The 14,886-nt window shown below is 41.9% G+C and overlaps 1 protein-coding gene across 2 annotated transcripts in view; it reads right to left on the bottom strand.

Annotated features, from left to right (window-relative positions):
• Positions 1-14,886, bottom strand: part of GRIA1 (glutamate receptor, ionotropic, AMPA 1) — a 273,885-nt gene that overhangs the window by 73,857 nt on the left and 185,142 nt on the right. For both annotated transcript variants that reach the window (XM_005870514.2, XM_005870513.2), the window contains exon 11: positions 9,418-9,788. In XM_005870514.2, the coding sequence (XP_005870576.1) occupies positions 9,418-9,788 (371 nt within the window). The remainder of the gene's footprint in view (positions 1-9,417; positions 9,789-14,886) is intronic.

Here is a 14,886-nt window from a genome sequence, read left to right as displayed (position 1 = left end):
ATATATATAAAAGAATAAATCATGGGTGTTAGAATCAAGCAGACACGGGTTATAATCCCAACTCTGCTGGGACACTATGGATAAGGGAGCTAGTCATTCTGAGCCTCAGGTTTCTCATCTGTAAAATGGTGTTGGTGTGCTGGGGCAGTGCTGTCATGATTATTAGAAGTAATATGACCAGAGTGTGTGATACATAGTAGGTGCAACAAATGAAAGCTATTATTGCTATTATTTTCCCAAAAAAGAGATAATTAGAGCATTCCTGAAAGGGTAACTGGTAACATTAGGATGATAGGGAACTTTTTTATCTGGGTCTATTTAACTTCGTTTTCTTCAATTCTACCTTTTCCTCCAAACTCATTCAAAGAGCAGGACTGAGTTGCAGCAGGTGACACACCTTGTTAGTGACAGCCAGAAATTCTCTCCATTAGGTTGTTTTCTCTCCATTAAATGAAAAATATGACATGGTCTTCGAAAATGCACATATCCATTCAGCAAACATGTGTTGAATAATTAGAACATACAACAACCTAATCATGTTTTAAATGAGTTGCAGAGATAAGTTTGCCAGTCTGTGTCTTGATAAGAAACAGATATGGGAACAACAGTGGAAGATTGAAGACATAAGATGGACATAGGTTCAGATGACAATGGTAACAGCAACACCAATGTCAACAGTATTTGCTGTTCGTGTAAGCCCTGTGCAATGGAAAAGCTTTCCATGAATTGCCATTTAATATTCAAAGTATCCTTTTGAAGTAGGTCTTCCTATTATCATCCTCATTTTCCAGAAGAAGAAACTGAGGTGTAGAGAAGCTATTTTCCCATGCTCACACAGCTAGTAACTGGTAGCCCTGGGATTCAATCATGGGTATCCCTATTCCAGAGTTCAAGCTATAACCGTTACTCTAAAACAGCTTCAGATGAGTAATTGGGGTTGAAAGGCAGCATTTGCAAAAGGGGAAGGACTTGAGCAGGAACGATGGGAGAGGTCCGTCCAAGCAAAGGCAATGACAGGGCACACAAGTAGCACGGGGCTTGGGAAACAGAATGAAGCTCAACTTGATTTGGCTAGAGCCTTGACTGAACCTGCGAATTAAAGGGAGACAAGCCTTAGATAGAGGGTGGGACATACTAGCGACTGTTTGCTCCAAGTTTGAAGAGGGGGGAAGTAAGACAGATAAGTGACTCTCCCAGTGGGCTATTGGTAGACTGAGATTGAGCTTCTTTCTAAGCTCCTCCTCTAACCTCTTGGGCCCACCCTCTGTGACAACAGTGCACCTGTTCTACCCCCCGCCCCCGGCTTGGGTAGGACTCTCCATTCCACTCCCAGCAGCTACTGTGCCTCCTTAAGCCACTAGATAATCACAGTGACTGTCATTACCCAGGTGTATAATATCTGTGTTTGTGTGCTTGATGCCATTTCCTGCTAGGTACCTTGGGCTTATTTCACCTATTATCTCCCTTGAACATAGCTAGGGTACACGTATTCATTTGTCACAGTTGGATGATGTACCTAACTCATATTTAAAACCACCAGGCTCCTAATACATTCTCCATAATTTAATTATGCTTTCATTTTTTCCCTATATAGAATGTAGTACTTCTTTTCAGATGAACTATTGGGTCTCTTGATCTCAGATGCTGTATTTCCAGAGAGGGTTTAGGAAGAAACAGAGGATTCTCTCCAGGAAAATGTGGGACCTAGCAAGATGTAGCCATGGGCAGGCTTTTCTGGGTATAGAGACATGAGGACCATTTTTCTTCTAGTGCAGCCCCCATCCATGGCCAGGACTTTCCAAGGCATGTGAAAGAAAAGAAAAAGATAGCAATCAGATTTTATTGGAACCAAAAATGGAGGGAAGAGGGGAGAAGAGAATTGACAAAAAAAATGTAAATAGGATTTCATGTGTGTCTAAATGCATTAAAGATACAGTGGTGTTTTTATACTTCCAACCATTCTTCCAGGGGTCTCCAATTAGTGCCCCACAAGCTGAATCTAGGCATGCTTTTGTTTCATCTGTGCAGTGTTCCCATGACAATGACTGATCAGAACTGAATGGGAGTGGCCCTCTTGAGCTGACACATGGTTGTCCCAGTTCATCACAGCCCTCAGTTGACCTCCATTCTTGTGTTACTGAACTTACACTAATTACCCATGTGAGCTTTGCTAAGTTCCTTCCCTCCCTATAAGCTAGAATCTTCACTTATTAAATTGGGATGAGGTGTTCATTACACCAGAAGCTAAGTTCTAGAAGGGCATGGATTTTTGTCTGCTTTGTTCATTGATGTCTCTGAGAGCATCTTGAACCATGCTGGCCACATAACAAGTACTAAATAAACATTTGATGAGTGAATAAATGGTCCTAATCATTCCTTTCAGCTCTGTGAAACACTTTCTGAAAATTTGCCTATTGTGATTTTAGAGGGAAAAAAAATCTCCCCTTCAATGAAACTATTCAAATCTTGGAATTCCAGAGCAATCCAGAGAGAGCAAGCAATTTGACTTCCCCCTTGCTCATGGCCAGAACTGCTGGCTGAGATGCAGGAAATGTTTTTCATTTGTGTATCCTGAGAAGCCTTTATCCTCCTGTCACTGCATTCATTTTAATACTCCCATGGGGCTTTTGGAGCTTTTGAAACTTGGGCTCTTATGCTTTTGAATGGTCTGTGAAACTGCTCAGTATCAGAGCCTGGCTCTGGGCCTCATGTAGCAGAAGATTAAAGTTGTAAAGGAAGGAGACATTGAGCTGGAGTCCCCCAGGGCTGTCCATGCATGGATCACTCCTGCCACGATGGCAGACTCCCCTTCCCTGTGCCAGTCCCTCTGCATTGGTGTCGCTTAAAATGTCTAGGGTAACACATCAAGGGGAATGTACTTTGGTGAATCCCTTTGTGAGCTCCTCCTGGTATGAGGAGGAAGGATCACTGGCAAGGCCTCCACCTTCAATGGCCACTGTTACCCCCTTTGTGCCCAGGGCCTCACGCACCAGCAGGTACCATACCACAGGGCCATGCAGGCAAGGCAGACTTTGGGTTTAGTGTTCATAGCTGTTGGTTGGCACTCTTTCTGGTTGACCCAGGGACCTTTCTTCCTGTACCTCAAAACTGACTTCCCTGGATAACATCCTAGTTCAGTGACTTTCAAATGTTAATGCCCATCTATCCTGGGGAAAGAAGAGGACTTGTGAAACATATATATTCCTCTCTTCAGCTGCAGCATTTCCAAGCCTGCACATCTGGGGCAGGGCCTGGAAACCTGCATTCTGACAGACATCCCAGGTGATTCTGACTCTGTGATCCCAGCAGAAACTCCCATACCCAGTCCCAGGACTAAAAGCATCTATCACCGATTACTTGCATCATTATTTTCCACAAATCCTTGTGACACAGTTCCTTGCAGCAATGAATTTATATCCTAAATGAGGCTTATGTTTTCTATAGGTGAAATACTTTATAATTCCAGGCTGCTTTTATGAATACAGGATGTCCCTAAAAATATATACACACTTTGAATAATTATTAATTCCATTGGGTTAAATCTGAAAAGAAACATTAATTGAGCTATTAGCTATAAAGGGTGTATACATTTTGGGGGGACACCCTGTATTTACTCTCAGCATCCCTTCTTTGTCCTGCACCACTCAAGCCATGTCAAAGTAAGGAAGAGGAGATTTGCTTGGCTATCTCTGAAAAGGAAGGAGGGAGAGATGGGGAGGGGGGACAGGTTTCTCCTCACCTGTTAATGTTGAGGCTTTTGGTTGCTATGGAATTTGTGTGTGAATGCAAAGGTCAGACTGTTCTTGTGTTGTAGGTTTGGGCTCTGCTCATTGGCTACCCTGTTCCCATGGTGAATCAGTTAGTTGCAGGGCCCTCCACGAGTCCATTAGCTGGGAGCTTACAGTATAGGGTTCCCAGAGATCTCAAAATTGCCATCACTACCCCGCTTGAGACTTCTCACTGACAGTAATTATCTTCACTAGGTGGAGATAATTATCATACATTCTGATACAATTTAAAATCAAGAATAAAAGAGGGTTATGAAATTTGAAGTCTAATTTCCATTTTTCCTTTGTTTCTCTAAGACCTTTCAAATCCCTCTCATTCTCCTTACTAAGGTCACCTGAACCCAGGAAAGTACTGACCCCATGGAAAAGCCAAAGGGGCGTGGAAGCAGTGGGAATAAAGAGCTGAAGAGGCTCACTTTTAGCTCACTGAAGGCAATTAAGCCTTGGATCAGGACTGCTCTGCTTTGGACATTGAGGCCAGAATTATTATTTCAGTCACTTTTAGAGAAGATTCTTTTCTCCTCTTGGGTTTGTTTTCTCATCTGTAATATGAGATGGATAACCGAGATCATCCTAGTGATCCCACCCATCCTAATGATCCACTAAAGGTCTCTGGACCTATAGTTCCATGTTTTTCAAATGCTCAATACCTTTTGGATTTACCGTGGACTCTTCCCTCTCCTCACCTTCATGTATCCAATCCATCAGCAAGTGCTATTCATTCTAGTTTCAAAGTAGACCACAAATCCACATACACAACTGTAATAATTTCCATCACTATAATTTCCCCTGGACGCCCAGGGAAGCATCTTGCTTGGCCCCTCTGCTTCCACTCTTAGCTATTCTCTGCTCTAATTCATTTTCATCATAGCTCCTCAGAGTGGTATTTTAGCATGTAAATCAATTCTTCCCTTGCTTAAAACTCTCCAATATCTTTTCATTGTATTTAGAGTAAAACTCCAAATCTGAACTATGGCCGTGAGGCCCTACATGATCTGGCCTCTACCTACTTTTATAATGCTAGCTCAAGCCCCAATTCTTTTCATTCACTACAAGTCATGCACACTGGTTACCCTTAATGGAAAGCACTAAGCTCTTTTCCACCCGAGGGCCTTTACACATGGTTATTACGTCTCTCAGTTCTAATAAGCCTAGCTCCCTCTTACCTATCAGCTCCTCTGATAAACCTTCTCAGAACATCCTAAGTAAGTCCCCTTTAATCCCACTTTCCTTATTATCTATTGCTATAGGAGGTTAATTCTATTCTTAGTACATCACAATTTATACATTCCCAATTGCTTGTTCAATGTCTGTTCATACCACTATACTGCCAGTTCCTTGAAGCAAAGACTCCCACCCTTATGCTCCATCATCAATGTATGTTCATATCCTCAGTACCTGGTACCATGCCCTCCATGCCATAGATGATCAGTAACATCTGTAAAATAAACGGATGACACCGGCCACAAATAGGAGAAAATGTACAGAAGGGAAAGTTGAGGGAACTGAAGATAAATTTTGACTGTGATGATTATTTGTCTCTCATATATCTCTTCTCAAAATGTTCCTCTCTATAAAAAAAGGAATCTGATATATGTATTAAAAATAGATCTCTGGGCCTACAAGTCAATTCATGGATGGCATTTTAATCTGTGATCACAACTAGAGTGAATTTTAACTTTGAATGTTAAAATAGGTTATACAGAACACAATTTTTATATAAACATTTAAAAGGGGGAGGGAAGAGTCTTTAAAGCATTCCAGTAGCATCTGTTGGCATGGTCCTTCAATGTGCTAATTACAGGTTATTTTATCTATTCATGGTGCTGGTACAGAAAACACTGACTTTAGATACTTTAGACCAGCAGTTCTCAACCTGTGTCTCGTGACCCCTTTGGGGGTCGAACAACCCTTTCACAGGGGTCACCTAAGACCATCGGAAAACACATATATAATTACATATTGTTTTTGTGATTAATCACTATGCTTTTATTATGTTCAATTTGTAACAATGAAAATACATCCTGCATATCAGATATTTACATTACGATTCATAACAGTAGCAAAATTACAGTTATGAAGTAGCAACGAAAATAATTTTATGGTTGGGGGTCACCACAACCTGAGGAACTATATTAAAGGGTCGTGGCATTAGGAAGGTTGAGAACCACTGCTTTAGACAATGCTGCTGATTGACTCTCCAAACTCCATTCCCACCCCTTTTACTCTAGAGGCTAGGACACCCAACTCCTTGCCTCCTAACCTCCCTTGCCATTAAAAGTGATCATGGGCCACTGTTCTGACTAATGAGATAGGGGAAGATGTCTGCTTGGGGTGGGGGATATTCTGTTATGTTTTTATTTCCTGATCCAAAGAGATAGAAATGGCTGGCAACCCTTCTTTCCCTTCTTGCTGCTTAAATATGGACACAGAATCTGGGAGCTAACATCTTGCAAACATGAAGAAAAGAGTCACCGAATAGCTGACCCTGATGCCACTGAGTCAAGCAAGAGCCACTGTCTACCACCACCTTTCTTATGTGAGAAACAGAACTCTATCTGTTCACATTACTGTGGCAGGTTATTCTGTGATGTGCAGACAATCACATTTGGCCACATTTTGTTGGCGTTGGTCAATAGATCTTAACATGAATTTTGAAGAGATTAAAAGGAGATAGAGTGTCATGCATATGAATGCAGATACAATTCTGAAGACACTTAGTTTCCCAAATTCTAAATTCATGAGGATTTAAGGTCTATTCTTTCAGGAAATAACAAGAAGAATTAATTGAAACTCATTGGAAAGGGTGTTTGCTATACACACATTCCTTAAAAATACCTTCCACTATAGCAGCCAAAAATACCTTCCATCATAGCACCATGATATGGTGTTATGCATATCATGAAATTTGTTTAATTCATCAGGAAATGTGTATAAAACATAAGCTCTGTTGGTGTTCGCAGTTGTTTGCTTGGTCTGTGGCCCAGATCACTGTCAAAGTATCCTTTTGTCTGACCCTAGCAAGAGGCCATCTCTCTTTAGCATGTATTTCCAAGAAACATTGTGATGTATATTCTGACTCTGAGGGGGATTTTACAGGCCCCTAAGCTCTGGAAGTGTCCAGGGCAGGCTCCATAAAAACGAGTCCACCTTAGGTAGATAAAACTCCTTATTTTGTTAGGTTTACTATTGTGTCTGTCAGACTCTTTAATTTTAAATGACAAATCTTTCCTCTCATTTTCTGTGAGGAAGAGCCTCAGAAATCCAGGCATTGCTGGTCTGGAGGGAACCAATGGCTGTTTCTCTTTTGACCCTTGACTTCCCCAGAAGGGAGAAGTCCAGTGGCTTTTAAAGCAGTGTAAACACACTGTCTTCTAGTGAAGTTTTGTAGAAGTCTAATATATAAAATGGGTAAAATAATAAAAAACAGCATCTGTTTTATACACTTCCTTTGTGCTGGCTGGATACTGTGTTATGGGATCTATATGTATCAATCTCTTAAACTTCACATCCATACTTAAGGTAGAAACTCTTATTTCCATTTTACCAGTGAAAAAACAGAGGCATAGAACGTAGTTGTTTTATTAGTGTAGATTGGCAGGAAGGAAGCCGGGTACATTCCTGTTCAGTCTCATCTTCACTTCTGTCCATTCCTGGGATACCCTAGTGGAACCCTCTGCTGTCCTGGAAACAGAAAGTCCTGTTGTAGGCAGAGGTCACACACTCAGGTACTCTTTCAGTGGACAGCTGAGTAACTAAGTAATGAAAACAGAAAGATGGGGGCTGCAGTAAAGGGGGGAATGTGTGGATCAGCTAAAGAGGCCACTCAGTTTTGGGTAACCATTGCCAGACTCTGTGAAGATTAAAACATGAAAAACATGCCTGGCAGGGCTGTTGGCCACCAACTGAGACCTCTAGAGGAATGGTGAGGAGTCTGAGGCCAGCCCACAAAGGTGCCATTAAGAGGAAAGATGCCTACTGAGGAAGGAAATAATGGAGAAAAAACAAGCCCATGGGTCTTTTGAGACACAGGCATGTTTTGATGGCTCTACATTATACCAAATACATAAGAACCATTTCTTCTCACTGTTTATCCACTGGCCTGGTCTATTTTTAAGTAAGCCCTTCCCCTGCTTGGTTCTATCTACTCTTCACCATGTGTTTGCCAGTATTGGCCAAGTATCTAGTCTCACACCTCCTCTCCCACACACCCTCCCCAAACCCCGACTGTCTTCTTATTTAAAGAAAAACAAAATTACAATGGTGAATAATGAGACGATCTAAATTTTACAGCAGGCAAAGTGACTCCTGTGGGAAGCTCCTTAGAAAGATTTTATTCCATTGCTACTTAGGAATATTGGTCCTCATCAACACTCAAATGCAAAATAATCGTATCTGTGGTACAGATGTCACCAGCGCATGCTCATGAGGCCTTGATATATATACAATTATGCCCTCAGAAAGAGAGTGTGTGCAAATCTACCCATGGTCACTAAATTCTTAGCCATGCCTCCCTGCGTACTGTAGGAACTTGGTAATCTATAAGGGGCTGCCTTCTGGAAGAAGAGTTCATGGACATTATGCCACTGTAAAAGGAAATATGGTCAGTGCTTATTTATCAGTAAGTTGGAAGAGATTTGTGGCACAAACACTTTAGAATGTACTGGAAAGAACATTACACACAAAGACAGGAGGTGAATGAATGTAGGAATTGATCTAGATTGGTGGTTTTCAAATTTCTCTCCCCTTCCTTCTTCCTTTTTCTTAGCTTCAGAATCCTTTTACAAAAGAAATATTATTCACCAGTCCAATATATAAAATAGGCAAAATTGGAGCTACTCTGATTCCTTGTGTTGGGCTGGAACCTCACTGATATGCTCACCCTAATACTCTTGATATAAATTAAGAGGCAGCCCTGAGAACCCTCATTTTTGAACCACCAGAAACAATTTTACATCTCCATCAGAACTAAATTATTTCCAAAGTCTTTCTCAGAACAACAAAAAAGAGCTTTTCTCTTAAAGATGAAGATACAAAGGGTCAGGTGACTTGCTCAGGGTTACAAAGAGCATGCTAGTGCCCACTCATACATAGTCCATTGCTCCTTCACCATTCAGAAGGAGGACAGGATGGCGGTCTGAATCTCAACTCACCTAATTGCTAGGTGTTTAACCTTGTCAAAATATTCAGCATTTCTGTGGTCCCTCGATCACAAAAGGAGAAATCATGAGAGCCTCACCTTATGCTTCTGTGAGGATTCAATGAGATAAATGCAAATAGAGAACTTAAAACCTTGCTTGGCAAATGGTAGCTGCTCAATATATGTTAGTTGTACCCTACTACCTCCCCCATCCTTTCTCTGTACCTTTCAGCTACAGAACATCACATTTGTGATTATGCCTATTAGTCTTGACAGAGCACATCAGCCAAATAGAAGACAGAACTGGCCCAGACACAGGATGCATCCAAATAAGCCACAGCATGCAACAGATGGTTGATGGTAAAGCATAATTGAAACACTGACTACAAATAAGTCTGTAAATAATTCCTAACCCTTAATTTTTCAGCATTTTGCTTGTACCAAGAAAAATATAACACTGAGCAAAGAGGCTGAAAAGAGCTGACTGACCTGGGGGAGATGTCACATCCTTGCTGCATGAAGGCTCCCAGGGAGAACCACAAGCTGTTGAATATTCCAAACTCATTGGATTGGTCACTGGTTGTCTGGTCCCGCCCTTCCTCAAACTCTTCACTGTGCCATTCGTAGGGGCTGAAGCGGCTGACCAGGAAAAGGACGACACTCACTCCAATGTAGGCAAACACAATGCACATCCAAATTTCATAAGCCAAAGGATCGAGGAAGGAGAAAACCCCCGGCTTGGACTTCTGTGGCTTTTTTATCATGATGGAGATCCCCAAACTCATAAATGGCTTGGAGAAGTCTATCACTTCTTCCCGGACCAAGGTGATAGTTAAAGGGGCCACAGCCACATCTGCTCTCTGAAAAAAAAACCAAAACACACACGCACAAAAAAAACACACAAAACAACAACAAAAAAACAGAAGAAAGAAAGGAAGAAAGAAAAAGAAAGAAAGAAGAAAAATGCAGTTGAGCTCAGCAGCACTCTGTTCTCTTGATTCTTTCTTCACTGTGAATATTCTTTTGGGTCTTAAAGGATGTGAGTTAGAAAGAACCTTAGAAGTCCAACCCCTCCCATTCTCTATAAAATATTTCTGACAGATGGATGATCAGCTCCATGTCTTACAGGAGAGGTTATCCTATTGTTTGACAGTTCTAATTGTTAGGACATCTTTCCTAACCCTACTAGAAGGGGATGTTGTGATACCTGTTGTTTTGCCTGTCTGGCAGCTGAGCCTCCTTCCTGTTCTAGAAGAACCACTCCTGTCCCACTCACAGTCTTTCTGGTTCACGTGTGGCTGATCACACAGTTACATCGTGAAGCACACAGCATGGGTTTGACCATATTCCCTGGCCAGAATGACTCATTTAAGGATGGCATAGAACCCACGTCCGTTTAGTGAGCATTAGCTCTGAGAGGCAGAGTGAAAGATGCAGAAGCTAATTCATGATGAAATAAATTGGGTTACCCTGCATTCAGGGATTATGCTGGACTCCCTGGTATCATGTGGCAATATATTCTCCTGTTTGTCCCCAAGAACATGAACCAGTTTTTCTGTTTGCCTAGTCTAGTTTGAGTTGGGTTTCTTTTACCTGCAACAAGATAGTCCTGGCTAACAAGGTGGTGAAGACAAGTTTAATTCAATAAACATTAATTTGAAAGCCCTAGGCTGTAAGCTGTAAGCAGGCTATGGTCCCTGCATTCAAGGAATTATAAACTAGTGGGAGAGACTCACACACACAGACACACATACCTTTCAGTCTACAAAGTAGGCTGGGTATGTGCTATCCAAGAATTACAAAATGCTGCAGGAGACCAGGGAGGGGTTAATTCTGGCTGGGGAGATAGGGGCTTTATTGCCAAGGAGGTGACATATAAATTTGGCACTGAAGACATGACATATAAATTTGGCACTGAAGGAGGGGTAGAATTTTGACAGAGTAGGATTCTGGCGCAGAACACATTTGAGGAGGAGGGAATTATGTGAGTAAAGGCCTGGCAAAGAGAAGGAAAAGTCTCACTGCTACTTTTTTTTTTCCAGGGAGACTGCTAAGAAATACACAAATAATTCACTTTTTAAAATGTAATTCCAGCATGTAGATAAACATAGAAGGTTGCAAGCAATGCTTCTCCTGAGGCATCTTGAACATGGAACCACCAGCCTTGCTCTTCTGCCTTTCCTACCTCTCCCTAATAGCAGCAGCCTTGGCATCTGGGCAATAAAATCCGCTGCTTTGTTGGCCTGAGATGACGAGACCCTGGAAACCCAAAAGGTCCCGTGGACAGATGCACAGCATTCACTTTTGAAAGTCTGTTTGAGATGTAGGGCTTTCTCTATTGATGCTGTGCAGCAGTCCAGATGTGAGGCCGGTGACAGATGCCGGGAGATGAGGGCCTCCCTCAGCCGCCAGCTGGTGTGATGTAGAGATTTCCTCTGGTTACTCTCATTGGCTTGGACTAGTGAGAAGATGCTTTAAGTGAAATAAAAAGCCTGGCTTCAGAATGACTTAGGTCCTCACTTATAGAAAGAAACTTCCCGTAAAGCACTGTGGAGTCAGGCATGAATTTTATAGTAATTCTCGTTTCTTTTTCTAAACACCCACTGTATACATCTTTATAATTTTTACAAACACATCTAAGCCTGTACAAGGGAGAAGATATCTATTCTTTTCTCTATAACCTGTGATAAATAGAAAAGGAATGGGAGAGAAAAGTAATGGAAATGAGGGACTGAGCACAAGTTACCCAAAAGGGAGGTGGAAGATGACGAGCTTTGAAAGTGGTAACAGGAACTGAATGGATTTGTTGGATGCCCCCTGGTGTGAGTTAATAGAATGGACTGTGGACTGGAATGATCTTGAATCACATCATCTTAGTTCACTGATCATTTCCAAGATTTGTTTCATGGAACATTATTTCTGGGAAGATGCTAATAAGTATAAAATGAAAATAATGAAAAGTATAAAATGAAAATGTTGGGGAAACACAAATTTAAACACATTACTTTGGAGCAGGTCTTCCCAAATATTTAAAAAACTATAATGCACCTAGAATTTCCCAGAGGAAGAAGTAGAGTATTTCTAAAATTAATTGCCTGTGGATCCCTGGGCATCAATAGGGACCTATGTGTGTAGGACACACACATAACAGGAGATGCTAAATTCACCGACCTCATTTTACAGATAAGAAACTCAGGTGCAGAGAGGGGAGGTGGTTTGTGTAAAGCAGCAGTATTGTAGCTTCTTTCCCATTGATTGAGAGGTTGGGGAGTTACTGGAGCTGCACTGGACTGGTCAAGGGCAGAGCTGGGCCAGGATGTCGACCTGGTGGCTCTGTTCTGCGACTCACTGACACATAGCCTTAAGTAAGACAGTTAGTTGTCTTTCGGATACCAACTTCCTCATTGAAAAAAGAGAGACGCAACATAATTTTTGTTTTACCTATTTAACAGGGTTGTTTTTTGTCTGTGTGAGGGTCCAATGAACTCTAATATATAAGGGTATTGGGAAATGTGAGCATTTTGCAGGTGCTTAAAATTATTTACTTAATCTGAGATTTTAGGACAGTGGCTCTGAAACTTCAGCATGCCTCCGAACCACCTGGAGGGCTTTTAAAAATACAGGTGGCAGAGTTTCTGGATTCAGTGGGTCTGGGTGAGACCTGAGAATTTGCATGCTGATGCTGCTGGTCCTGCCCTCGCTCTTTGAGAACCACTGACCTAGGATATCCCAAAACAAAATATGTGGTGTCAAAACAATCCTGGGGAAACAGCAGACAGTTTTGATGCAGTAAATAAAAGTAAAAAGGGAAGAAAAACAGGGATGGAGAACTACTGTGAGCCAGGCACTGCGGAGGTAAATACTCCCCACCCCAGCCCTGTGTTTCAAAGGAGTTCAGTGGCTTACAGGAGTCATGTAGTCAGTAATTTGGCAAAGTCGGAACTCAAGTCCAGGTGTCTATCTGCAGAGTTCACTCCCTTTCTGCTTCTCTCAAAGGACAGGCAAGAAAGTCATCTCTGAATCAGGCACAGAGCCATGCCCATGTAAGAAGAGGAAGCTTCATTTGCCGCTGTGGCACCTGAGAATGCAGAGGCTCTGACTGTTCTTACCACCTTACAGTCCAGAGCTTGGGTGGTGTGATTTCTATTGAGGCAGTATATCTCAGCATGGAGTACAAAGACCAGGCTGGCTGCATGTTCCAACTTGGCTTTTACTAATTATATGTCCTTTGCCAAATTACCCAACCTCCCTGGTCCTCCATGTCCTTATCTATAAAACGTGGACAATAATCATATCCACCTTCTGGGTTGTTATGACAAGTACATGAAATAATGTGGATACATTATTTAGCTTCATGCTGAAATGTTATTGCTATATTAGTTGATAAGAACCAGAGAGAGCAAAAGGAAGATGAGACCCTGATTAACTTAGGTATTTAAAAAAATACATTTGGAGGCTTGCAATTTATCTTTTTCTGACCTCACTGGTTCTTTGTGGCTGGAAGATACTGCCTCAAATTCTTCTATTCTTTTTCAGGGAACAGAACAGAAAAGTCCAATGAAAAGGGAGAGAATGCAATTGGACCCATCACAGAGTCTTCAGAATACAATTTGTACTGGGCAGAGGGCAGGCCAAGTAGAGGGGAGGGCTGGGGGAAGGCTGGCAGCTGAGGCACCCAGAGGTAATTCTGCTCTGTACTGATGAGCCAGTGACTCATCACTAATTGCTTGGCTACACTGGGGTCTTGCCCTCAGGATGATCACACCATTGTTCTGCCCTATCACAGGCCTTTTATTAAGGGAAGATGGGGTGAAGATGAAGATGAATGTTGGTGAAGGTGAAAAGTTCACAGTAGTTGCCATGGGGATGACCTTATAAGGTTGGTGGAGGTTCCCATGGAAACCAGCATCTAGATGCAGCATTAACCATCCAGGTCTCTATCTTTCATCAATGGAGCTTCCCAAATTGAGAGGCCGTGGAGAGGGAGGAGAAAAGGTTGAAATACCCCTCAATTCATTAACTATCTCTCCAGGTCATCTCAAAAGCCACCTTCCTGGTGAAGATTTTCCTTAGTCTATTTCTTTGTTCTTTGAATTCCCTTTGTATGGCTCTCATGGCCATTATGACTCCTATTGCCTTGATATGAGACGAGATTTTAAAAGCTCCTAAATGATTTTAAAAGCTTCATCCTGAGCAGAACTCAATATCAACCTGGGACTCAGCATATGCTTCAGCTCAGAGACCCAGTCTACATTCTTTCATTTCTGTGTGTGGCGGCTGGATTCTTCTTACATCAATGTTTGGTGTTCTACTCAAGTACCTTCATCATCTCCCAATGCCCACTGAATCAATCCACACTCTTCCCCTTGTCGTTTCTTTCTCACTCTATCCCTGACTGCTGCTCACCCAAGCCCTTTACAAAAATCACCAGTGTATTCTCACGCTTCTCTCATACCTTACTTATTTCCATCACCATTTTATTGTTTATACTTTAGAAATTCCTGGGCTGCTTTTCTCTCTGTTTGAATATAGCCTCTTTTCAAGTTCTGTATCCTTCTTGAGAGCCTCTTGCCTGAACTTTGATACTGTACCATCTCTTATTATTCTCTCATTGTCTTTTCTACCCTATAAAATGTTAACATCCTTGGGGGACAGGGATCAGATCTTTTACCTCTCAATGATTCCCTAAATATTTAAAAACAATTCACATTCAGTAGCTTCTCAAAACTGCTTAAATTTGTGGAAGATTTTGTAGAAATTGCTCATGGCATTATTTTAAGTATAATCCTATAAAATAAAGAGGTAATATGCAAATTGCCGCCATAACCCTTACACAAGATGGCCGCCCCCATATGGACACAAGATGGCCGGCAGGGCAGGGCAGTTGTGGGTGATCAGGCCAGCAGGGGAGGACAGTTAGGGGTGACCAGGCCTGCAGGGGAGGGCAGTTGGGGGCAA

The sequence above is a fragment of the Myotis brandtii genome, unplaced genomic scaffold, assembly GCF_000412655.1.
Source record: "Myotis brandtii unplaced genomic scaffold, ASM41265v1 scaffold32, whole genome shotgun sequence".
Taxonomy (NCBI): domain Eukaryota; kingdom Metazoa; phylum Chordata; class Mammalia; order Chiroptera; family Vespertilionidae; genus Myotis; species Myotis brandtii.
This window is presented reverse-complemented; position numbering and strand designations above follow the sequence as displayed.